This window comes from Podarcis muralis, chromosome 16 (genome assembly GCF_964188315.1).
Source record: "Podarcis muralis chromosome 16, rPodMur119.hap1.1, whole genome shotgun sequence".
NCBI lineage: Eukaryota > Metazoa > Chordata > Lepidosauria > Squamata > Lacertidae > Podarcis > Podarcis muralis.
Window position 1 is genome coordinate 14,116,136 of NC_135670.1, and position 23,920 is coordinate 14,140,055.

General features: G+C 48.2%; 1 protein-coding gene across 1 annotated transcript; it reads right to left on the reverse strand.

The window, feature by feature from the left end:
- Positions 1-207: 207 nt before the first annotated feature.
- On the reverse strand, positions 208-20,644 carry LOC114586444 (actin-related protein 2-like). The gene is made up of 9 exons (XM_028709908.2): positions 20,450-20,644; positions 13,058-13,168; positions 10,623-10,838; positions 9,951-10,023; positions 7,534-7,670; positions 5,908-6,057; positions 4,331-4,476; positions 2,880-3,012; positions 208-2,692 (listed from the first exon to the last, which is right to left on the reverse strand). Exons 1-9 carry the CDS (start codon positions 20,495-20,497, stop codon positions 2,522-2,524), a joined length of 1,185 nt encoding a protein of 394 aa, XP_028565741.1. The 5' UTR covers positions 20,498-20,644; the 3' UTR covers positions 208-2,521.
- Positions 20,645-23,920: the final 3,276 nt, after the last annotated feature.

The following is a 23,920-nucleotide window of genomic DNA, read 5'->3' on the forward strand; positions in this document are numbered from 1 at the left end:
GCAGGATGCGTGTGTGTTTTTGTTGTTGTTGTTCTGCCCGCTTTTGCCCCCAGCCCCTCTTGCTACTTTGCTCCCTCCCCAGTGCTGAGATAAGCATCAGTGGTCCTTCACTCCCTGGTGCCCCAACACCATCTCATGCCTCCAGTTGCCACCACCAGGTATTTCGCTGATTGTTCTTGTTGCTAAACAGAAAACCAGAGACATGGACAGTTTTGAAAAGCAGATCCGTTTTTTAAAAAAATCAAGCTTATTCCTCCCTTCCCCAAAAAATAATAATACCAAAACAAAATACCAAAAGAATTAGGAGGGTGACTTCTTGCACCTTCTCCTGAAGTTGATACAAAGAACAAAATTGGGGGTGGGGGGAAGGCCAGTATGGAGTGGACCCATCCATTCATCCTCACACCAAAAACAATCTTGTCTTCTCCTGCTCAACCAATGGCTTCAAGTTACAAGGAAGAAGATTCCGACTCAAGACCAGGAGGAGATTTCTGACAATAAGAGCTGTTTTGACAGTGGAACGGACACCCTCGGGAGGTGGTGGACTTTCCTTCCTCGGAGGTTTTTAAGCAGAGGTTAGGTGGTCATCTGTCAGGGATGCTTTAGCTGAGATTCCTGCATTGCAGGGAGTTGGACTAGATGACCCCAGGGGTCCCTTCCAACTCTACTATTCTATGATTCTATGAGTGTGCAAAGTGGGGGGGACACTCTGTCTCCTCCTGGCAAACAGAGAGAGAGGAGACCTTTCTGGTTGGGGGCAGGGAACAGGCAGATAATGCCCAACTGCCTGGGCATTTATAAGCTGGCAAGCAAGTTTTAGTTGTCCTATAACTACAACAGGGGGTCCCAACCTCAAGTGAAGCAGTTTGTCTCTTCATCGCCTCCTACCCCACTTTTAGGAAACAAATATTTGGGACTGCCTGAGGAGAAAGGGAAGGGCAGGATATGGCAGTGATGGGGAATAATACTTTGGGATAAAATTGGCAGCTTCCTTTATTTCACCCCCCTCCCTCCTTCCCCAAATTTGGTGGAGCAACTATGCCTTCCATAGGAACACGAAGGCCATAAACTGAACAGGAGCTCCTTCCCCGCCCCAAAGCCCATGGAATTTTAAAAAAACAAAACAAGTGAATTTCTTAAGGGGAGCTCTCAATTGTCCCTTTGCAAGCGGAGCTTGCTGTCAGCAGCAACAGTCATCTGATTGATGCTGGCGGTGAGCCAAGCACACACAGCACCTTGCAGACTCCGGCGACCAGCTGATTGGCGCCTGCAAAGTGCGGGGTCTTTGCCAGCAGTTTTGATTTCAACTCGTATGGGCAAAGGAAAATGGGTGGTGTGATGTTGGGGCCCCAGAGAAGAAAGAAGGATCTAGCGCACCAATGTATTAGAGCAGGCATGGCCAAACTTGGCCCTCCAGCTGTTTTGAGACTACAATACCCATAATCCCTGACCACTGGTCCTGTTAGATAGGGATGATGGGAGTTGTAGTCCCAAAACAGCAGGCGGGCCAAGTTTGGCCATGCCTGTATTAGAGGATGCTAGCTCAAACAGCAAAGCTGCTTTGCAGGCCAGCAATGGGAGACCCTTACCCAGCACCCTCATGGCACCATATTGAATACTGATCTATTGCTGTCTCTGCCCCCCTGCCCTCGCTTGATCTACCCTCACCAATGAAAGGAGTGTTGCTGAACCTGGAAACAAGTCAGAAACAATTGTGGTGTGCATGTTCCATCACTGAAGCCTACAACTGGAGTGTGTGTGTGTGAGAGAGAGAGAGAGGGGGGGTGTCACCGCCCTTACACAATCCTAAAATCGTAGCCACTTGAAAGAGTAGTCTTTAGAAAACTCAGAATACACAAGTAAAATAGATTTCTCCTTATAATTATTCTCTGGCTTGGTAATGAAGCCAAAGCTGTGCAGTTCAGCTACACTTGAGGGAAGACGACAGCATGGGAAAGGAATGAGATGTGAGATGTTTTCAGGGAGCAGAGGGAAAGCGAAGACTTAGGCCAGCAGTCAAGTGCTGCCGCCCCCACCCTGCCAAACTCTCCCTGATCCCATGCTTAAGCATATGATCTCACAGCCATGAGGTCTGGACACTTGCTTCCTTTCCATTAAAGCGAAAGAAGGGAGGATGGGAATGGATGGATTTCCCTGAGCAAACATTTGCAGCATGTGCTGCACAGGAGATAATGTGGAGTGTGAAACTTGCAAGAGGTGGAGAATACTGACCTTTGGCCCCTAAACATGTGCCTCCCCCACCCCAGTGTGGGTGGGGAGAAGCTCTTTCCTGTGTGATGGGGCTTGCTCCTGTAAGCTCCATGAGGACAATGAACTTGGGAAAGCAAGGAAGACAATAACTAGATGCTTGGAATGCTTCTCCTATTTTCCCCCAAACGGGATATTTGTTTTAAAAAAGATATTTCACTGACCCACCCACATCCTGCACAGTGGTGGCTCAACAGAATAAGAAATTGGGCTGGAATGCATCAGGGCAAGGGAAATGGAAAGAGGGGTGGTCCTATCGCACAGTCACCCCCAACTTCTCCAAGATGCGGACCCCCTTCTCGAGATATTCAGACCGTTGCAGCCAAAAGGTATCCTTGTCTTTCATGATGTCTGCGAGCACTGCCCCTCCCAAGAAGACCATGTGCTTCCGGCGGGGAGGGTCCTCAATGCGAATCTTGAATTTCTGGAAGAGAGAGAGAAAAAAAGGGGGGGGGGGTTTAAAGAAAGCAAACAGCAAGGAACCTGCCACCTCCACTCACTGTTGTGTCTCTCCCCAGTTTGACTAGATCCCTCCTCCCCTCGGAGAGGCCACTAGGGGGCAGCAGCTGCACGCCCCATTACAGCACCCCCCAAACAACCCCCCAACTCACCGATAACTTTTCCACATCCCCCTTCAGCACCCGTTCCAGGTACAGCTGTTTGATCTCACGCTCCAGGCGGGAAGGCAGTCCTGGGTACATGGTGGAACCCCCAGAAAGCACAATGTGTTTGTAAAACTCAGCCCTATGATAATATAAAAGGGGGGGGGGTTAGAGGAGAACCGTAATGCTTTTATATCTAGGAAGAGGGGAGAAAGAGACAGTCACAGCCGGCCGGGTCCCCACTGAAATTTCTCACTAGAGCAAGCTGGTGATTGAGGAAAGCCGCCTCTGCCCCTCTGTCATAGAGAGAACAAGTGGGGACCTGCAGCAAAATGTTGCAGTGCAGAGTGCTCCTCTTCACTGAGACCAATTTACAGCCATGCCCTTTCTCAGGAGATTCCATTCCTTCCCCCCTCCCTGTTTTCTTTGCCAAATGACTCAAATTCCTGTTCAAGGTTGCAGTTAGCCGCCCATATCCTTTCCCACCAATCAGTCAGTATTCTGTCCCTACTAAACATGCTTAAGTCCTTCATGGGGCTATTAGGAGTTCTCCCACCCACACCTTTAAGGCCTTTGTCCAAAAGGGTCCCCCCACCCTTTGTACTTCTGAATTTCTTAGGATTTTCCCAAACAGATACCTCCCCCCAAGTGCATGCATGGGACTGTTTTGTCTACCACATGCAATGACAGGTACAGTCTGAACATCAGGAGAAGTTGTTGTTGGCAGACAATGGAGTGCGCCTCCGGGGGTGAAGCCAAACCACTGCATTAGCAGCACCACAGTGACCTCCCCGGGGCACAAGGCTTGGGCAGTGTGTATGGAGGTCCTGGGCTGTCCAGGCAACAAGGCCCCCTTCTCAGCCTCTCTGATGTGGTCCAAAGGAAGTAGAGCAAGATGTTTGGCCCCAGCCTGGCTGCGGGAGTTGCCGGAAGGAGGCATACAAGGCGCCATCCGACTGTCTCAGGGACTCCACTCTGGATTTGTGTAGGATTTACTCTTTAGCCTTTTCTTCTCCAGAAGAAGAAGAGGAGGAGTTTGGATTTGATATCCCGCTTTATCACTACCCGAAGGAGTCTCAAAGCAGCTAACATTCTCCTTTCCCTTCCTCCCCCACAACAAACACTCTGTGAGGTGAGTGGGGATGAGAGACTTCAGAGAAGTGTGACTAGCCCAAGGTCACCCAGTAGCTGCGTGTGGAGGAGCGGGGAAGCAAACCCGGTTCACCAGATTACGAGCCCACCGCTCTTAACCACTACACCACACTGAGGGACCAGAAGAGGTCCCTCAAGAGAGTGGAGGCTTAGGATCAGAGTTTTCCTTCTCTTAGATGGGCAACCTTCCCAGGCTGACCAGCCCCATCACCCACATTCGGGTCAATTCAGAAACATATTCCTAAAGTCTGTCCCACGTTAACCTCTAGAGATGCCCCCCACATCCTCCTGGGCAAGGCCCCCCTCACCGGGTGTCGATATCCGCTGCCTGGATGGTGTTGAAGAGGAGCTCAGCCACACCAACTCCTTCCACGTTGATGAGATGGGGCTGGAACAGGGCCTCAGGGGCCTCAAAGCGCTCGCCCCCGACTTTGATCACCCGTCCATCCGGAAGCTGTAGGGGCGAAACAAGAAAGGGTGACACTAGTAGGCTGTGGGGCATGCCCCACTCCTCTGCCTTCCAGCCAGGGGAAGAAAGAGGTATGAGCAGAGACCAAAGACACATTCCAGCCAGGCAAATACATTCATGGAGGGAAGAGTCTTCAGGACCAGATGGAGGAGCCTGAAACGCCACATTCACCCCCACTTCCACTCCTGATCTAATTTACGGCCCCTGCCACAATCACTTTGCAAACATGAGCTTCCCCTTTCTCTGCTCCTCGTTCCATTCATTCGACCTGTAAGGGCACTGAAATCACCTGGGGAAATTTTCCTCACGGACAACAGGGCAGTGACTTGAGAACGGGCATTTCCCACCCCTGGTTACATGAACAAGCTTCCTGTAAAAAACACCTCCTTTAGCCTGGGCTTTCCCTGATTCCTAAGATTGCACTTTGTGATTCCTGAATTCCTGCTTTTGTAATACTGTTTTGACTGGGTTTTATACTGTAAATTTTATATGCCGCTTAGAGATCTTAGAACATTAAGTGGTTTAGAAATACTTTTTTAACTACAGTGGTACCTTGGTTCTTGAACAGCTTAGTTGTCAAACAAATCGGAACTCAAACGCCACAAACCTGGAAGTAAGCGTTCCAGTTTGTGAACATTTTTCGGAAGCCGAACATGCTCCGTTCTGAGTGCCACACTTCTGTTTTGAGTGATACGTTGAGGTCTGTCGGCTGGCGAGTCCTGAGCACCCAAGCAACATGGAGGTGATATTTGGAGCTTATCTTTGCCGCTTTTATTTTTGCTACTTATTTTGTGCTTTTGTTTTTGCGGCTTTTTTGGTTAATTTGTTATTGTGACTGTGTGGAACTTAGCTCAGCCACTGATTGATTGATTGATTGATTGATTGATTGATTGATTGATTGTGTGACTGTTAATTCATATTAAATTGTTGTTTTAGGAGTTGTTTTCAAAAGCCTGGAATGGATTAATCCATTTTGCATTACTGCGTGCCTTGTTTTTAGAACGCTTTGGAAGTCAAACGGACTTCCAGAACAGATTAAGTTTGAGAACCAAAGTACCACTGTATAGAAATTTTAAATAGATAAATTTATATTTATCAATTTCAGAGCAGGGGGTGGCATGGCTCGGGACATCCCCTGGGGCAGCCCTTAAACTGTGGAATTCTCTCCCGGACAGAGATGGGTCAGGCACACTCGTTCTACAGTTTTTGTAGCATGCTGAGATGCACTGAGATGCTCTGGGCTTTGACAACCAAGTTATATATATGCTTTAGGACCAATCCTATCCTTCTAACTCATTTAAACTGGTTGCAATATTTTATACAGTTAACATTCTTGTAACTCATCCTAGGGCTCTTATGGCGAAGGACAGGCAAGAAATCCCGCCAACAGTAATTAATAACTCAGCTAATAATTACCGTATAGGACTCCACGAGCACGGTCGTCTCTTGAGCTAGCTTTTGCTCCTGCTCAATGTTGTAGCCGACGTAGCACAGCTTCTCCTTCATCATCCTGACCGTCTCAAAGTCAGCCGAGTGGTTAAAGGCATATCCACGCAGCAACAAGAGCTGTCAAAGCAGGGAGACAATGGGCAAAGCCCCAAACCATCAGTTGCATTGTATCAGCTGTCATTGCTAATGGCTTCCACCCACCCCTTGCAAAGCATCCTGGGAATATTTCATGGCGAAGGTGCTGAAAAACTTCTGTCAAGGATTCTTAAGCACACACACACTCACCCCTGAAGCACTCTGCCCATCTCACATTCCTAGAAACTAAATAAATAAATGGGGCGTATTTACTTGCCTTCTTGCGAGATGGTGGAGGCACATACACACACCCCACAAAAGTATAGGCACAGCCTCTGTGTAACAAACACACAATTCTAAACCTATCTTTTTCCAGCTAGGAAGGTGTTCAAGAAGGAAAGTGTTGATAACAAGAAGGCAAAAGTTTCTGTACTTAGGAAATACAGTAATGGTCTCTGACACTGTCAATTCGTAACACACTCCATTATAGTTAAATTAGTCAAGTTAGGAGAAATAGAAACAAAGCTAGGCCAGTGTGAAAGATGGGGGAGTAAAACTAAGGAGGCAATGCACCTCCCCACCCCTGGCCAAAAAAACCAACACCACCCCACCCAGCCCAGTGAGATTTGGGCATGCTCAATAGCCACAAAATGCCAGTTGCAAAAGAAAAATGGGGGGAAATGGAAAAGGGAGAGGGGTTGGAAGGATCCACTTTCCAATGAAGATAAACAAAGATCCACACTTTTGGAGAACTGTGTTCACTATTAGTATATAGGATAGCTAGAAATATAAAACCTCCACACAGAGAGGCAGCAGAGCAGTACAGCTCCCGCCAATAGCATACTCATAGTAGTGATTGCCAACAAAATTGGCATCATATAGAATGGAAGAGTTGGAACTATGAGGATCCTCTAGTTTTCCAAACTTTCCATGTTGGCGACGCACTTTTTAGATGTGCATCTTTTTGTGACACAGTAATTCCGTTTTACTAGCAAACCGGAGGTTAAACAAACCCCTTTCCAGCCACAAGCAGAGTGCTGGGAGTGTTCACCTACAAAACACCTACAGACTGCAGCCGACACACGTGGCGTGACACAGTTTAGAAAGCTCTGATCTAGTCCAACCCCCCTGCAAGGGCCCAAGGGGGAAGCAGGTTTTTGAAATAAATCCTCAAAAACAACAGGAGGAGGACTGAGCATGTCTGTAACTGTGGAATGTTAAGTACTGGCTACAAATGGAACATGATGGGTGGTGTGTTTGTGTGAAATGGCCTAGCTTATATTAGTACGCCGGTGGGGGAATCCTGGAGGGCTGATATTCTGAACAGGAGCACCTCTTGTTAGGAGGTGAGGTTACACAGCAGTATTTTGATACAGGCGCTCCCTACTTGCTGATACACAGGTGCTCCAGCTTCACAAAAGGGTTTCAGCAGATCCTGCTCACTCATTTCTTTGATGCCCTATGTAGCATCCCCCCACCTAGGGGAAGAAAGCCAGCGACGGCCTCTGCAGCCCTCACCTTGATGAGGTAGCGTGTGATGTCACGCCCCGCTATGTCCAGCCGACGGGTGAGGTGGGGCAAGGAGAAGCCCTCGTAGACTGGGCAGATGTGGGTGACACCGTCCCCAGAGTCTACCACCACGCCTGTGAGAAGGCCTGAAAAAAGGTTTTCATATTAATTATGGCAACAGACTGTTTCAGTAGCATTTTCAAAGCGTACAAACCTCTTCACACACTGTGTGTGTATCTAATTTTTACAACAACCCTGCAAGGTGGCCATCAAAGAGAATTACAGTGGTACCTCGGGTTAAGTACTTAATTCGTTCCGGTGGTCCGTTCTTAACCTGAAACTGTTCTTAACCTGAAGCACCACTTTAGCTAATGGGGCCTTCTGCTGCCACTGCGCTGCCAGAGCACAATTTCTGTTCTTATCCTGAAGCAAAGTTCTTAACCTGAAGCTCTATTTCTGGGTTAGCGGAGTCTGTAACCTGAAGCATATGTAACCTGAAGCATATGTAACCCGAGGTACCACTGTATTATCCCCAAGCTTCAGAGAGAAGGCCAAAGCTGAGATAATTTTAGATTGCCTAAGGCCACCTTTGGATTTCATGGAAGAGGCAAGAATTGAACCGGGGGGTGGGTGTGTGGGTGTGTGTGTGTGTGGGTGTTAAACAAAAGTCTAAGCAGGAATCGAAATATGTACTGGCCTGAAGACAAGGCAGCTGACCTTGCCAGTCAATCAAGACACACCCAGCTCTATAAAACCATTTCGTTCCGCAGTCTCTTTGCACTGAATGGCAATGCAGACTCTTGGTATTACAATTTATCTTTAAATATACGTATATTAATATGTTAAACATCATTTTTCCCTAGATAAATATATTACTAATTATCTCTAAAATCTCAGCTTTAAATGTTTAAATGTTTGCTTGAAAAAATATATAAATATGTATACATTAATTTCCTATATAGCAGCAAACAATTTGACTTTAAATCTGTTATATCTATTTTTTTATATATACACAACAATCTTGTCTAATGCCCTAACTAGCCAGGCTTCACACTCTGACGTGGGGGTGGGGGGAACCCCAGCAGCCTCCTCCCCTGGGCCTGCCCAGATACCAGACTTTCTTTTATTTGAAGAGTTGGCAGCATTTGCTAACTGCAGCGCGAACTCTGCTAGCAAAACCTTTGAAAACAGCTTGCAAGCCAACAACAGATCGACAGAAGAAAAGGATCTGGAACATTGTGGTCATGAATAAAATCACCAGTTACAAACTGTTATGGGGAGGGAAAGTACACTCAATGCAGACTTCTCAAAGGAAGCTGGATACCAACGGGAACTGATACCAACCAGGTGAATGAGTGAGACAAATTTTCACTTCTAAAAGTGCTTCTTGCTAGGGGCTTATATTGCAATCTCAGCAGCCTTTGTATGCAGTTTTACATGGGGTCCACACAACATCATCATCAACATGCCAGCCCATACTTTCATTAAATTAAATGCCATAGTTCAGTGGTAGTGTGCAGGCTGTTCATGTATAACGCCCAGATTCAATCCCCAATGACCTCTCTCCCAGTCTCCTACGTGAAACACCCAGAGAGCTGATGTCCATTGCAGACAACATTGATTTGGATCATGGGTAGGCAAACTAAGGCCTGGGGGCTGGATCTGGCCCAATCACTTTCTAAATCTAGCCTGTGGACAGTTTGGGAATCAGCGTGTTTTTACATGAGTAGAATATGTCATTTTATTTAAAATGCATCTCTGGGATATTTGTGGGGCCTGCCTGGTGTTTTTACATGAGTAGAATGTATGCTTTTATTTAAAATGCATCTCTGGGTTATTTGTGGGGCATAGGAGTTCGTTCATTTCCCCCCCCCCCAAAAAAAAAATTCCTATGCCCCACAAATAACCCAGGGATGCATTTTAAATAAAAGCACATTCTACTCATGTAAAAACACACTAATTCCCGGAACATCCGCGGGCCGGATTGAGAAGGCGATTGGGCCGGATCTGGGCCCCGAGCCTTAGTTTGCCTACCCATGTTCTAGAGCAACAGAACACTGTGACGAGTGCCAGAGCGCACAGAAATACCGTTTACCTTCCGGCCGCAGTGTTACCTATTTATTTACTTGCACTGGTGTGCTTTCCAACTGCTAAGTTGGCAGGAGCTGAGACAGAGCAACGGGAGCTCACTCCGTCGTGGGGATTTGAATTGCTGACCTTCTGATAGGCAAGCCCAAGAGGCTCTGTGGTTTAGACCACAGCGCCACCCGCGTCCCCTTTATTATTAACAGGACACAGATTGGGAATTAATACAATGTTTTAAACAATAAAACATGTGGGTCTTCCAAAAGATTTAACATGCATTAATATCATACCATTGCTTAACTCCTGGCCTCTCCCATCACACACCCCAGCCTCTGACTTACCTTGGGCGTAGAGGGTCAGCACTGCCTGAATAGCGATATAGACTCCTTCAAACTGGTATGTCTCAAACATCACCTGTGTTGCAAGGGCAAATGGGCAATGAGCATTTGTTCTACAAGTCTCAGCCACCCCTAGAATTCCTGGCTATTCCCAAGTCCATACAGTGGTACCTCGGGTTACGTATGCTTCAGGTTACAGACGCTTCAGGTTACAGACTCCGCTAACCCAGAAATAGTACCTCAGGTTAAGAACTTTGCTTCAGGATGAGAACAGAAATCGTGCGGCGGCGGCACGGCGGCAGCGGGAGGCCCCATTAGCTAAAGTGGTGCTTCAGGTTAAGAACGGACCTCCAGAACGAATTAAGTACTTAACCCAAGGCACCACTGTATTTCAATAGCCGCCAAGACCAGCCCCACTTACAGAACACAAGTTACCCAACCTCTCCCCAGGTTTCCTTATTTTTTATGTTATTATAAAGTATACAAGAGGACCCAGGACCCTGCCTCAAGGAGCTTACAGAACTCTGCGGCCTATCTCGCTCCTGCCACAACAGATCCCATCACACTGATCCAGCCTCACATCTTGCAGGGACGGTTTGATGAACTCGTTTCTCACACCCCTGCTCTGGGACCCCGGCTTCTCCAAAGCTCCTCTGCTAATAACATCCCACCTACCTCAATGATCTTCTCCCGGTTCTTGGTGGGGTTCATGGGGGGCTCGGTGAGCAGGATCTTGCAGTTGCGGGGGTCGACATTGAGCTTCTCGGGCCCAAAGGTGTAGTCCCACAAGTACTTCATGTCGTCCCAGTTGCGCACGATCCCGTTCTCCATGGGGTAGTTCACCTCCAGCATAGAGCGCAACTCGCTGGCTTCATCTCCCACCATGAGGTCCTGGCACGGGAAAGAGAAACAAAATTCAATTCTAACAACTTGGGGCCAGCTCACCTATGAGATCACCTTACCCCGCCCCCATGTGCCCACTCGACCGTGCCAATTGGCGGAATTGGCCCTGCCACAGGTGACACATAATATCCGCATTGGTAAGAACTCGATCGTTTGACGTGGCAGCGCCTGCAACTTGGGAATTCCCTGCCTATTGAGAGGATGCAGGAACCTTCCATGTACTCTTTTCAGACCTGCTAAAGACGTTTTTGTTTAGTCAGGCCTGCCCAGACACCTAGAAAGCTGAGGTAATCTTAATCTATTTTAGTGTTTTGTATGTTTTTGTATGTTTTAGTGTTTTGTATGTTTTAAGGGACGCGGGTGGCGCTGTGGGTAAAAGCCTCAGCGCCTAGGGCTTGCCGATCGAAAGGTCGGCGGTTCGAATCCCCGCGGCGGGGTGCGCTCCCGTCGTTCGGTCCCAGCGCCTGCCAACCTAGCAGTTCGAAAGCACCCCTGGGTGCAAGTAGATAAATAGGGACCGCTTACTGGCGGGAAGGTAAACGGCGTTTCCGTGTGCTGCGCTGGCTCACCAGATGCAGCTTGTCACGCTGGCCACGTGACCCGGAAGTGTCTCCAGACAGCGCTGGCCCCCGGCCTCTTAAGTGAGATGGGCGCACAACCCCAGAGTCTGGCAAGACTGGCCCGTGCGGGCAGGGGTACCTTTACCTTTATGTTTTGTATGTTAAGTATGTTAATCTGTTTTAGTGTTTTGTATGTTTTTTGTTTTGTATGTTTTAAAGTATGCTTGTCATTTTTTCTTGATTTTGCTGCTTTTCTTGATTTTGCTGCTTTTTACAATCAAGTGGCATATAAAGCTAAATAAATAAATAAATAGTTATGCTGCTGGGCTACAGCTATACACCTGCGTGTGCAATACGTGAGCCCCCGTGCCATGTCATCACAGAGCATAATCAGCCTTCAGATCATGGCCAAAACTTGGGCTCCCTTCACACAAACAGGTATCAAACTCCAACTAACAGTGTGGAGTTAGATTGTTGGACCATATAAACAAGCATACAAACCCTCAGGGTGACTTTAACTCCAATACTGTTCTTGCAGTGGGTGAGTTATATGCCACTTCCGCCAGTTGTAGTAACTGTAGTTACACACACTCTCAGGAGTGCTAAACATTCTATATTCGAAGCTTCCAGGGCCTCTCAGTAACTTTATGGCAGGGCTGGGGAACATTTTTTCCAATAGAGGGCCCGCAGGCTTTCTAAGCACTCTGCAATTGCTCAGCTGTTTCTTTTTTCCTCTCTTTTAAAAAAATAGTTTTTATTGGGGGGGGGGTTGTGTTACAAAGCAAACAGATAAACAGGGAACGTTACATCTATTGTCTTGACTTTCAATTCTTAAGTCTTTTTCACAAGATCGTTTGCGCTTGGTGCAAAATATTTTTGTCATCGACATCTTGCAGTTGGGGGGAAAGGGAGGGGGAGATGGACTGGGGAAATTGTTCTTTCATTCTATTGCCTGTTCTTAGTATAGGGGGAGTTGTGTCAGCATCACATTTGTGTATTTATTTATTTATTTTTATTGATATTGTGAGAGGTTAGGGGTTCCCAAGCTTGGTTGGTTGTGTTTAGTTGATTGCGGTGTGGTTCATTTGTGTGAGGGAGGAAGGCTAGGTTGTTGGGTCAGGTGAGCCGTATTGATTTGTATGCAGTTGGAGGGGATAGTGTTGCGTATGTAATAAAGGGGAACCACACTGAGGTCCTTGTCCTTGTGCTAGTTTGAGTTTGCTGGTTAACTTTTCGAGTAACTTTCCTGTTATTTTTTGGTACCAGTGGTCTATGTTCACTCCTGATAGGTCCTTCCAGTGTCTAGTTATGATATTTCTACCTGCTGAGAGTAAGTGACTTATGAGTTCCTTGTGTGTGTATATTGTTGTCCTGGGAGATATTTAATAAGGCAAGTTCTTGCACAGCTGTTTCTCTACCTCTTGCAAACACATGAAACAGAAGAGGAAGCAATACCTAGAGCAGAAGCCTAGAGAGCAAGAGTGGGTCCCTAACATCTGAAATGCTGAGGGCCACATGAAATTAGGCTGAGGGCCATTGGTTCTCCACCTTATCCATTACAGAATAAAAAACAGCCCTCCACCCCCAACCACATTTGACTGGCCTCACCACACACACTGAGATCTGAGGCCCACAGATGCTACTCACCTTGATCTCAATGTTGCCAACTTTGGCGGTGGAGCGGATGATAGGGCGGCCCACCAGAGCTGGGAAGATGTGCTCCGGGAAATTTGACCCAGCAAAGCCACATTTTACAAACTGCAGGGAAAACGGGGGGGGGGGGGGGAGAGAGAGGAAAAAAAAAAACAATGGTTGAGAGTAATTCAAGCATGGAAGAATGACACAGTGGGTAGGGGAGCCAGGGATGTAGGAAAAGGGTTGGTTCTATAGGACTCCTTTGTGGGCATTATTATTTAAGTTCATTCTTACAACAACCTTGTGAGGGAGGTCAGTAGTATTACCATCACCGTAATGTATTTGGGAGTGCAAAGGTGGCTTCCTTAAGGCTGGCTTATGATGCAAATAAGCAGCAACCACAATTTTCAAACTGGGGACTTTGCGGTTCCACTATTCTGCCTCTCTGCGTTGCCAATGCTTCTGCTGCCTCAGAGTTCTAGGATTATCAGAGATGGAGCAAAACTTATCTCTATCAGTTTTCTACACACTACACTCCAGAATGCATTTTTCCTTTTAGCCCTTTATTTTTAAAGTGTTGTTCACACACACACACACCCCAACTCACAGGGACATTGCTCCATTCCCTCGATAATTTTTGCGTTTTTCATAGCCTAACAGCGGGGGTTTGAAGTAACTGCATTTTCTGAGCACCCTTTAAAACACAGTCTCATACACTATGCATTGCAGTAATCTAACCTGGAAGCTACCAAGCTTCATATTCATCCAAAGTTATTGGCAAAACTGACACGGCACCAAGCCCATTTCCCACGCAACTAGCAAAAGGATCACAATCCAAAGAACTTCCCGAAGGGAAATCTTTAATGGAACAGGGCAAGTTTATATGAGTGTTGGAGATATGCGTCAGTCCTAGCCAGCATGGCCAACAGTCATCGAATCATAGAACTGTAGGGCAATCCAGGAATGTCTGAAAAAGAATCCTTGACAGATGGCCATCCCTCTGCTTAAAAACCTCTAATGAAGCAGAGTCCACTACCTTCTGAGGTAGCCCATTCCACTGTTAAACAGCTCTTCCCATCAGAAAGTTCTCCCTAATGTTTAGTCAGAATCTCCTTTCTGGTAATTTAAACCCACTGCTTTGAGTCCTACTGTCTAGAGCAGCAGGAAACCAGATTGCTCCAACTTTCTTGTAACAGTGCTTCAGATATTTTATGCACCTTGTCCATGTCCTCGAGAATTACCAAGTGAAACCCATCAGATGCAACAGGACTAGACAATGTTCTAGGGTGGACACCCCTTCAGATTCATCTGCTGTAACAGCAAAGTGGTCTTTCTCTCTCTCCCCCCCCCCCTTTTCCAATGTGCTTGTGTTATGCAACACACTCTGCAGCAGCTGTTTTTGCAAGGCGCCCATAGTACTTTCTCAAAATCCCAGTTGTGCCAACCCCTGGTTTAAAAGGGGGGGGGGGGGTAATGTGTGTGTGTGAGAAAAGGCCAGCCTGAGAAGCTGCTCTGCTAGCCTGCTAAAGGCCTCTGGTTCTGGGCTGGGAAATGTGCCCTCAGACTAGACTGAGGAAACCAAACTGCAAAGGGGGAAGTGGAGAGGCAGGAAATGAAATGGCCAAATATGACTCACGGCAGAACAAACAGGCAACCGAGGAGGAAGTTGCTTGCACACCGAGAGCTCCAGAAATCTGCAGGCCCAAAACGAAGGGCGGGAGCATGGAGGCCTCTTTCTCCTGCTGAACTTTGCTACCAAGGGCTACTACCTCTGGCTGCCATGGCAGCTCTCCTGAATCCATGCAGGCAACAAAAACGAGCGGGGAAGGGCCGCAGCTGAGCAAAAGAGCACTTCTTTTGCAGGCAGAAAGCCTCAGGTTCAGTCTCCAGCATCTCCACATAGGGCTGGAAGAGCCCCCTGCATGAAACCCCAGAGATCTACTTCCAGTCACTGTAGATCAGGGGCCGCCAACCTGGCACCCATGGGCACAGTGACACTCACAAAAGCTTTCACTGGTGCCCCTGGGCAGGTGCCCCAGATTCTGAGCTTCCATTTTTATTTTTAAAGTAAGTATCTAGCCCTCCTAGGAAGTCATGGGACAAAATGTGCAGGTGCCTTCTAAGTGATTTCCGTGAAATCAGGGTGTGGTGTAGCCACCTTCTATATTTCCCCTGCTACTGAGGAATGCCCCCATTGCTCTTAGACAGCAACTCTGTGTGTGTGTGTGAAAAATCAATATTGCGCTATCTCCACAATCAGTGCCAGCAGGACACAGTTTACTTCCCTGCTGGTAAGCATAAGGTTGTTGGAGGTGGCTGCCTTTCTAATTTTGCGTTTTGCCACACTTCCCGTGGCAGCCATTTTCTGCTATGCCATGCCCCCTCCGCGGAAGCCATTTTGTGATAGGCGCCCCCTGCTCTCCCTCCAAAATTTGAAATGTGCTCACTTGTCCAAGAAGCAACTCCTGCTGTAGGCAAAACTGAACCAGATGGAATGAGGGAATGACTCAGTATAGGGCAGCTTCCTAAATTCCTGTTTCTATATTAACCTTTATGGCTGCTGAAATTTCTCAACCAGAAATTCAACACAGAAGCAGAAGGCTTTGTCAGAGGGTGGAGGCCAACCCTCCCACAGAGCATAGTCCTCATCCAGAGCATTACAGGTCCAACCCCCAGCATCACCATATAGGGCTGGGGAAGTTTCTGCACCTGGAACCCTGTAGAGACACTGCTACTCTGCATAGACAGCACTGAACTAGGTAGACCAATGGTCTGATTCTGTACAAGGCAGCAGCTTCTTATGAGACTTTTAATCTTATTAAAACATGGATTCGAGCCCCTTGTTGGGCAAGAGATTCCTGCTGCACTGACCCTTGTGTCCGCTTCAACAATTCTATGATTCTATTTTCCTATCTAAATCAGCCTGTTATTCAAAACCATGAGGACTGGAATCTTACTCTTAGGGGAAGGCCCATAGCTCATTGACAAGACCCCCTGTTTTTCCCAGGTTCAATTCCCTTTGGCATCTCCACATAGGGCTGTGGGACACCGCTGCCTAGAGAGCTGCTGCCAGTCAGTGTTGACAATACTGAGCTACATGGATCAATAGCCTGACTCAATATAAAGCAGAGCTCGCTACGTTTATAAACACTTCCCCTCCCCCTCTCTTTCTCTCTTATTTTCCGTTTAGAAATTAAAAACTGCCAGATCATGGAATAAGTAGGCTCCCTGCACACTGATCTCCCAGCCAGTTTCTTTTGAGTTATGTTCAGCAGGCGGGGGAATGAAGTGGGTTTGGGAACAAAAAGGCAATGGAAAGCTGAGAGGACATGTGGGGGTGGCTTTGTTACCCACAGGGCTTTGCTGCAAATCACCGACAAAGCTGCGTTGAGAGGCAACTTTTCCCAGATTGCTGGGAAAGCTCAGTGCGTGCGCAAGTGCGCACACCCTCCCAGCATGCTCCCCAAAGAACCTGCCATGTGTGCACACACACACTTCTCAAAGGATGCATTGCTTTCCAAAAACCTTATATAGCCTCCTCAAGAGAACATTAATATACTGCGGACCTCAACCCAGGGCTGCTTAAATCTCATGTCAAAGCACCAAATGTGGCCCTCCATGTTTCGCTATCTGGCCCTCAGAACTCTCTGTAGGCCACATCCATCACTGGCCCTGCTTTACGAGTATTTTTCCTGCCTGGAAAGTGTCACTGAAACTAGCGTAGAAACTAGTCGACAGCACAAAAGTATGGCCCACTTTTGTCTCTGGCCCTGCAGGCCAGTTGGCATGTGGCTTTCAGAAGGTTTCCCAGAAGCCTAAGAATCTTGTCCATTGAACTGTCTGCTGTGTTATCCATGCCGGTTAATCTTAATTTATGTTTAATCTTCCCGGTAAATCTGCATGTATGAAATCCCACAGGCACAAGGCAAGACAGAGAGATCTACAGGTCAGTCGGGTGTTGCCAGCAGCAAGACTGCAGCATGTGGAACGGCCCAAGAGAAAGGGGCTAAATCAGCCAGAGACCGGCCTTTTCTTCCAGGGATTTCAGGGTTGCCTACAGTTCTTAAGAGGGGCAGGCTCACTTTGCAGGCAGAACATTCCGAGTTCAATCTGGGGCTGAGAGAGACAGACGTCCCGCTCTCAGTGAGTCACTGCCAGCCACTGTAAAAATGCTGAGCTTAAGGGACTAACAGCCTGACTTCAGTATAAATAAGGCAGATTGATATTTAAATCCGCCCTTCATTAGAAACTCAAGCACTGGAATCTTGCTTTCTGTTTGGTGGAAGCTCAGAGGTAGAGTGGGATGCGGGTGGCGCTGTGGTCTAAACCACAGAGCCCAGGGCTTGCCAATCAGAAGGTTGGCGGTTCGAATCCCCGCAACAGGGTGAGCTCCCGTTGCTCGGTCCCTGCTCCTGCCAACCTAGCAGTTTGAAAGCACATCAAAGTGCTAGTAGATAAATAGGTACCGCTCCAGCGGGAAGGTAAACGGCGTTTCCGTGCGCTGCTCTGGTTCGCCAGAAGCGGCTTAGTCATGCTGGCCACATGACTCGGAAGCTGTACGCCGGCTCCCTTGGCCAAGAAAGCGAGATGAGCGCCGCAACCCCAGAGTCGGTCACGACTGGACCTCATGGTCAGGGGTCCCTTTTTACCTTTACCGAGGTAGAGCAGCTGCTTACTAAGCTCAAAGTACAAAACACCTGCAGTCCAAAATTAAAATCCCCAGCATCTACAGGTAAACTCTGGGGTGTCACTGCCAGTCAGTGCAGTGAACACTGAGAAAGACAGACCAGTCCGTTTCCTATGTATGCATATGGGTGTCATGACATGCTGGAAACTGATTAAAACCGTGGATGGAGAGAGCTGGAGTCACCCTCCTTACCTGGGTGTTCACAGCATTATCCCACACCCACTAAGTCAATTATTTAGTGGCCTTGCCATGTAACAACACTTGTGAAATATGCAGCTTAATTTTTTTGAAAATATAGCTGAGGAAGACCAAAGCTCTGTGGTAAGAGCACCAGGTTTTGCATGTGAAAGGCTCAATCCCTGGCATCTCCAGGTAGGAAATGTCCCTTGCTTGAAACCCTGGAGAGCTGCTGCCATTCAGTGCGGGCAATATTGAACTAGATGGACCAAGGGCCTGACTCAGGACATGGCAGCTTCCTATGTTCCCCCTTGGACAGCAGTTTCCAGGTTCAACAGCACCTTGGGTAGACCATTTCTAGCACGATCACCCCCCTGAAATGTTTGGAAATCATAGAATTGTAGAGTCGGAAGGGACTAGTGTCATCTAGTCTAACCCCCTGCAATGCTGGAATACACGGGAATCGAACCCACAACCTTGGTATTATCAGCACCATGTTCTAACCAAGGGAACTAACTCACAGGAGTATCTAGTCTTAAAACATTGCAACCACCTTTAGCTGGGGCTGATGGAAGTTGTATAGTTGGAACATCTGGCAGTCGCAGGTTGCTAGAGGCTGCATTACACCCTCCACAGCTGGATCCCTTAGCCTAAGTCTCTACAGCTCTGATCTCCAAACTGTTTTTATTTTATTTTTTAAGCCCTAAAAGACTTACAAACAAATTTGGAGAAGGGTATCTATGTGGACTTTCCCACAGCTGTGCAGTTCCCCAATGAATTTCCTGTGCATCTAACCCCCATTCCCGCCATTAGGCCTAATTTCTGTATTAGTTTGTGGTCTACACTGTCTTGGTCATGTCGACAGAATGAAAGATGGCAGGATCTCCTATGGGGAGCTGGCTTCAGGCACCAGGCCCGTTGGCAGACCAGCTCTGAATTACAAAGATGTCTGCAAATGTGGCATGAAGGCTGGCAACATCAATCCCGCCATGTGGGAATCCCTTGCAGACGACTGTAGTGCTGGAGACATACGGTCAAGCCTTACATCCACAGCAGTGACCAGAGGAGGAATGACTGCTGGGAGGAGCGCAGAAGAGAAGAAACGCCCTGGGGCACATGCAGCAGCACAACCGCATGTCTTCATCTGCCCCAGCTGCAACAAAACATGTCTCTCCCCTGTCGGTCTCTACAGCCACAGCAGGCGCTGTAACTCTCCAATGGTTTGACTCCATCTCTGAAGGCACACTCCTCCATTGTCCCCCAAGACAGATGGATGCCGACCTTCCTCTTCTAGACTACTCCTTTCTCAACAACTGGCAGCTCAGAGCTTGAATGTATGGCCTGCACTTAAATTTAAACTGAATTATAAAAATCGCAGCAACAACAAAAGATACAGAACTGACTCCACTGAAAAGTATTTGTGTTTGGAGGAGCAAATGATAGTTGTGACCAAGACAAGGGCCACAATGGGTAACCTTTGATTTGGGGGGGGGGGGGTCCCAAGCCAGAGACAAAAGTAAGCAGACCAACAAATGGTAAATTTTACCTTTCTACAATAGGCTGGTTTTTAACACACACTCCTTTCTGTCCTTCATTCAGACAGGCAAGAGTCATTATCAAAGTTCATTCAAACCAGAAAAAGCACTCAATCAAGGCCCGCGAGGGGTGTGGCCTGGGGAGAGGCCTGAGGGCCGGACACAGAAGTTTACAGGGCCACATTAAACTCCTGACTTAAGGGGTTAGAGATCTTCACATTCTGCTTTCACACAATAGGTCATTATGTCACAGTCACAGAATGAGGATCACAGACTCCAGGGTGAAATCCAGGTCCCTAATTGATCTGGCTGAGCTAATCCAGTCCTCTATCCCCCAAGGAGTACACTGGTTAAATGTGAAGCCCCTACCTGCATGGCCAAAGGTCAGCCATGCTGGGAGCTGTAGTTCAACAACACCCTGCCTAGAAGCTACACTCTTTCCCTGGAAGGCCACCAGCTTCATCTTTCCAGATGTATTTGGGGATGACCATACTCACTATTTTGCGACGAGGTGGTGGGCCCTACAAAACTCAAAAACGAATGCCCTCCTGGGGTTCGACTGCGATGTCTCCAGGGCGCTCTGCACGTCCCCAGAGGCGCTCTTGCTCTTTCATTTCATAATCTCGAGCGCTTTCCAAATCTGCACGAACGGCTACATGGTTGCAACAACCTCGCAAGGGAGGCAAGCCCGGGGGGGGGGGGAAGGGGAATCACCCCAATATTGTGGGTCAAAACCTTGATGCTGCCCGAGGTCTCCCCGGGAGTTGCGACAAGATCCGAGGCGAGCTCATCCCCGGCAGAGAAAGGGAGCTGGCTAAAACGGAACAAAGCCCCGATTGTCGGGCGCTCTCGGAGGCAACCCTGGGACACTCGGACGTGTTACACACACGCATTCTCACATCCACACGTTAGCCCCTTGGCACAGGCGGTGACGATGCCCCGCCGCGCCCACCCGCCACGCCCAGCTCCCTGGCACACTCTTTCCGCCAGCGCTTGCACGCTCACCCCGGTGCCGTTGTCACAAACCACCACGCGGCGGCCCTGGCTGTCCATGGCGGCGGCGGCGGCGGCGAGTCGATGCCGCCTGCGGGTCGCGGGTTCGAGGCCGGCAGCGCCTTGTCAAGTCGCAGCAGCCGCCGCCCTCTCCGGCTTCGCCCAGCAGCAGGAAGCGCCGCCGCCCGGGTTCGGGGCAGGGCCAGCGCACGGAGCAGGCGCCGGAGCAGGGAGGGAGCCAAGCCCCGTCCGTGATGCAACATCCTGGGCTGGGAGAGAAAGGCAGCCAGGGAGGGAGGGACCGGGAAGGGCCGGTGAGAAGGGCGGAGAACCGGGCAGGAACCGGGGGCTTGCAGCCGCCCCGAGCAGGTAGATGCGTCGGAGATCGCGAGGCTTTTTGCGCATTTGCTCTTTCCCACTCTACACCTAGGAAAGACTCCCCGGAAGCCGGCTTGTACCATTGGGCCATCTCACTCAGTAATTTTCTGGGTACACGGACCTGTAAAGTAGGTTTGGCTCAAAGGTAGGTAAGGATCTAAGAAGAGCTTGCAGGATAAGGTCCATCATAGGCATGATAGAATCATCATAGAATTGTGCAGGAATCTCAACTAGATCATCCATGGCTGGTGGCCATCCAGCCTCTGCCTTAAAACCTCCAGTGAAGAAAAGTCCACCACTTTTGGGGGGAGTCCATTCCACAGCTGAACAGCTCTTCCTGTCAGAAAGTTCTTCCCAATGTTGAGTCGGAATTTCCTTTGTTGTAACTTGAAGCCCATGGTTCAAGTCCTACCCTCCGGAGCAGGAGAAAACAAGCTCGCTGCATCTTCCATCTGACTCTTGACAGACTTGACCATATCTCCTCTCAGTCTCCTCTTTGCCAGGCTAAACATACCAAATTCCCTCGACTGTTCCTCATAAAGCTTGGTTTCTAGAATTTTATCATCTTGGTTGCCCTCCTCTGCACAGGTTTCAGCTTGTCAACATCCTTCTTAAATTGTGGTGCCCAGAACTGGACACAGTATGCCAGGTGTGGTTTGAACCAAGGCAAAATAGAGCGGGACTATGACTTCCCTTTAATCGAGATACAGTGGTACCTCGGGTTACATACTCCGCTAATCCAGAAATCGTGCTTCAGGTTAAGAACTTTGCTTCAGGATGAGAACAGAAATCGTGCTCTGGCGACACGGTGGCAGCAGGAGGCCCCATTAGCTAAAGTGGTGCTTCAGGTTAAGAACAGTTTCAGGTTAAGTACGGATCTCCGGAACGAATTAAGTACTTAACCTGAGGTACCACTGTATTGTGGGACGCGGGTGGCGCTGTGGGTAAAAGCCTCAGCGCCTAGGACTTGCCGATCGAAAGGTCGGCGGTTCGAATCCCCGCGGCAGGGTGCGCTCCCGTCATTCGGTCCCAGCGCCTGCCAACCTAGCAGTTCGAAAGCACCTCCGGGTGCAAGTAGATAAATAGGGACCGCTTACTAGCGGGAAGGTAAACAGCGTTTCTGTGTGCGGCTCTGGCTCGCCAGATGCAGCTTGTCCCGCTGGCCACGTGACCCAGAAGTGTCTCCGGACAGCGCTGGCCCCCGGCCTCTTGAGTGAGATGGGCGCACAACCCTAGAGTCTGTCAAGACTGGCCCGTATGGGCAGGGGTACCTTTACCTTTACCTTTTACCACTGTATTGTACTTCTGTTGATGCAGCCTAGAACAGCATTAGCTATCTATCTATCTATCTATCTATCTATCTATCTATCTATCTATTTGTTTATTTATTTATTTATTTGCTGCATCACACTGTTGACTCATGCTAAGCTTGCGGTCTACTAAGACCCCTGGATCCTTTTCACATGTGCTACTGACAATCCAGGTGTTTCCCATCTTATATTTGTGCAGCTGGTTATTCCTTACCTTTGTCCCTATTGAATTTCATTTTGTTAGCTCACGCCCAGTTCTCCAATCTGTTAAGGTCATGAGCGTAGCCAGGGAGGTGGGGGGCAGCTGCTCCCCCATCAAGTAAATAAATAAAAATACTTAACTAACTGGTCAGTTGCGTTGCAGATAAGTTGGTTCTCCCTCCCCAAGCCTGCCCCCCCAAATCCTGGCTATACACATGGTTAAGCTCATCTCGAATCCCAATATAGACAGAGTCCACAGAGACTTACTGTATACCCAAAGAGGCGAGAAACCAAGAGATACTACAAGATTTCATAGATAAGCAGTGAGAGACTAAACCAGGGGTCTGCAACCTTTAAGACAAAAAGAGCCACTTGGACCTGTTTCCGAAGGAAAAAAAACTGGGAGCCGCAAAACTCGTCAGTATAAAAATAACTTTTTTGTCACTTTTAAAAATTACTTCTTTGTTTGACCCCTCAGAATTACTCCTCCTCATAGAAATAATCGTTAAATTAACAAGTTACCTTTTTGTGTGTGTGTGTTCTTCACTCCCCTTCAAAACAGTGACCAGCGTACATGCCCCTTACAATGTAGTGGGCGGGCGGGAAGGTGACGTCGGGACGGTGCGTGACTAACGCATGCACCGCCCCCATGCGATGTCACAGCCAGTACAGCGCCCGCCACAGTGGGGAGTGTCGGGGCGCACAATGCGCCTCCTCCCCTCGCTAGTATCCGCCCTGGAGCCGCGGCAAAGGTGTAAAAGAGCCACATGCGGCTCCAGAGCCGCGGGTTGCAGACCCCTGGACTAAACCATACAGAAGATCAGAACAGCTCTGCAATTTCTCAATACTTCACTCAGCATACCTAGAAGGAAATTCAAGCCTTTACAAATAGGGCTTTCCATTTAAATTAAGCCTCAGCGCAGAGATGGCATAACACTGTAGAAAATTAAAAACCTACTAACTTTACTAGGACTGCAGTGTGAAGGTGGGACTAATGTGGAGGACTCGGATGATGATTCTGGAGAAGATGGTCATGATTAGCAAGTAAAAAACACCACTACAGCAGAAAAGAGAAAGTTTCCTGAGTCAAATTGACCTGAAGAGTCTACAAAACCTTTATTATGTATGCAGTCTACATCAAGCTGAATGATGTTCACCATATCCTGAATCAGTTTGCTGCTTGATTAAACACTTGAATTGTGCCTTTTTTCTTCTGTTTGCTCTTAATGGGGGAAATGGGAGCCCCCCCCCCCCCTTATTCTTGAGGCCTAAGTTGCTGTAAACTGCCCTGTGATCTTCGGGTGAAGGGCAGTACATTTAATAAATAAAAATAATAAATTGAGGTCTGTGGCCATTTCTACCTAGGACTTCTCCCTGGAGATGGATCCTGCAGGTACATGATTTCTGGGTTTACTTCTCAAGCTGTGGGTTAGGGTGGTGGTGGTTGTGGGGGGGGGGGAAGGGATGTATTGTTGGGAGAGATGCATAAACTGCTGTGTTATGCAAGCTCATAGTTGTTTTAAGCTATAGATATAATTTTGGCTAATGTGAATATTTTGTCAATGGGCTGGGTTCCATATCAAAACGAAAAAGT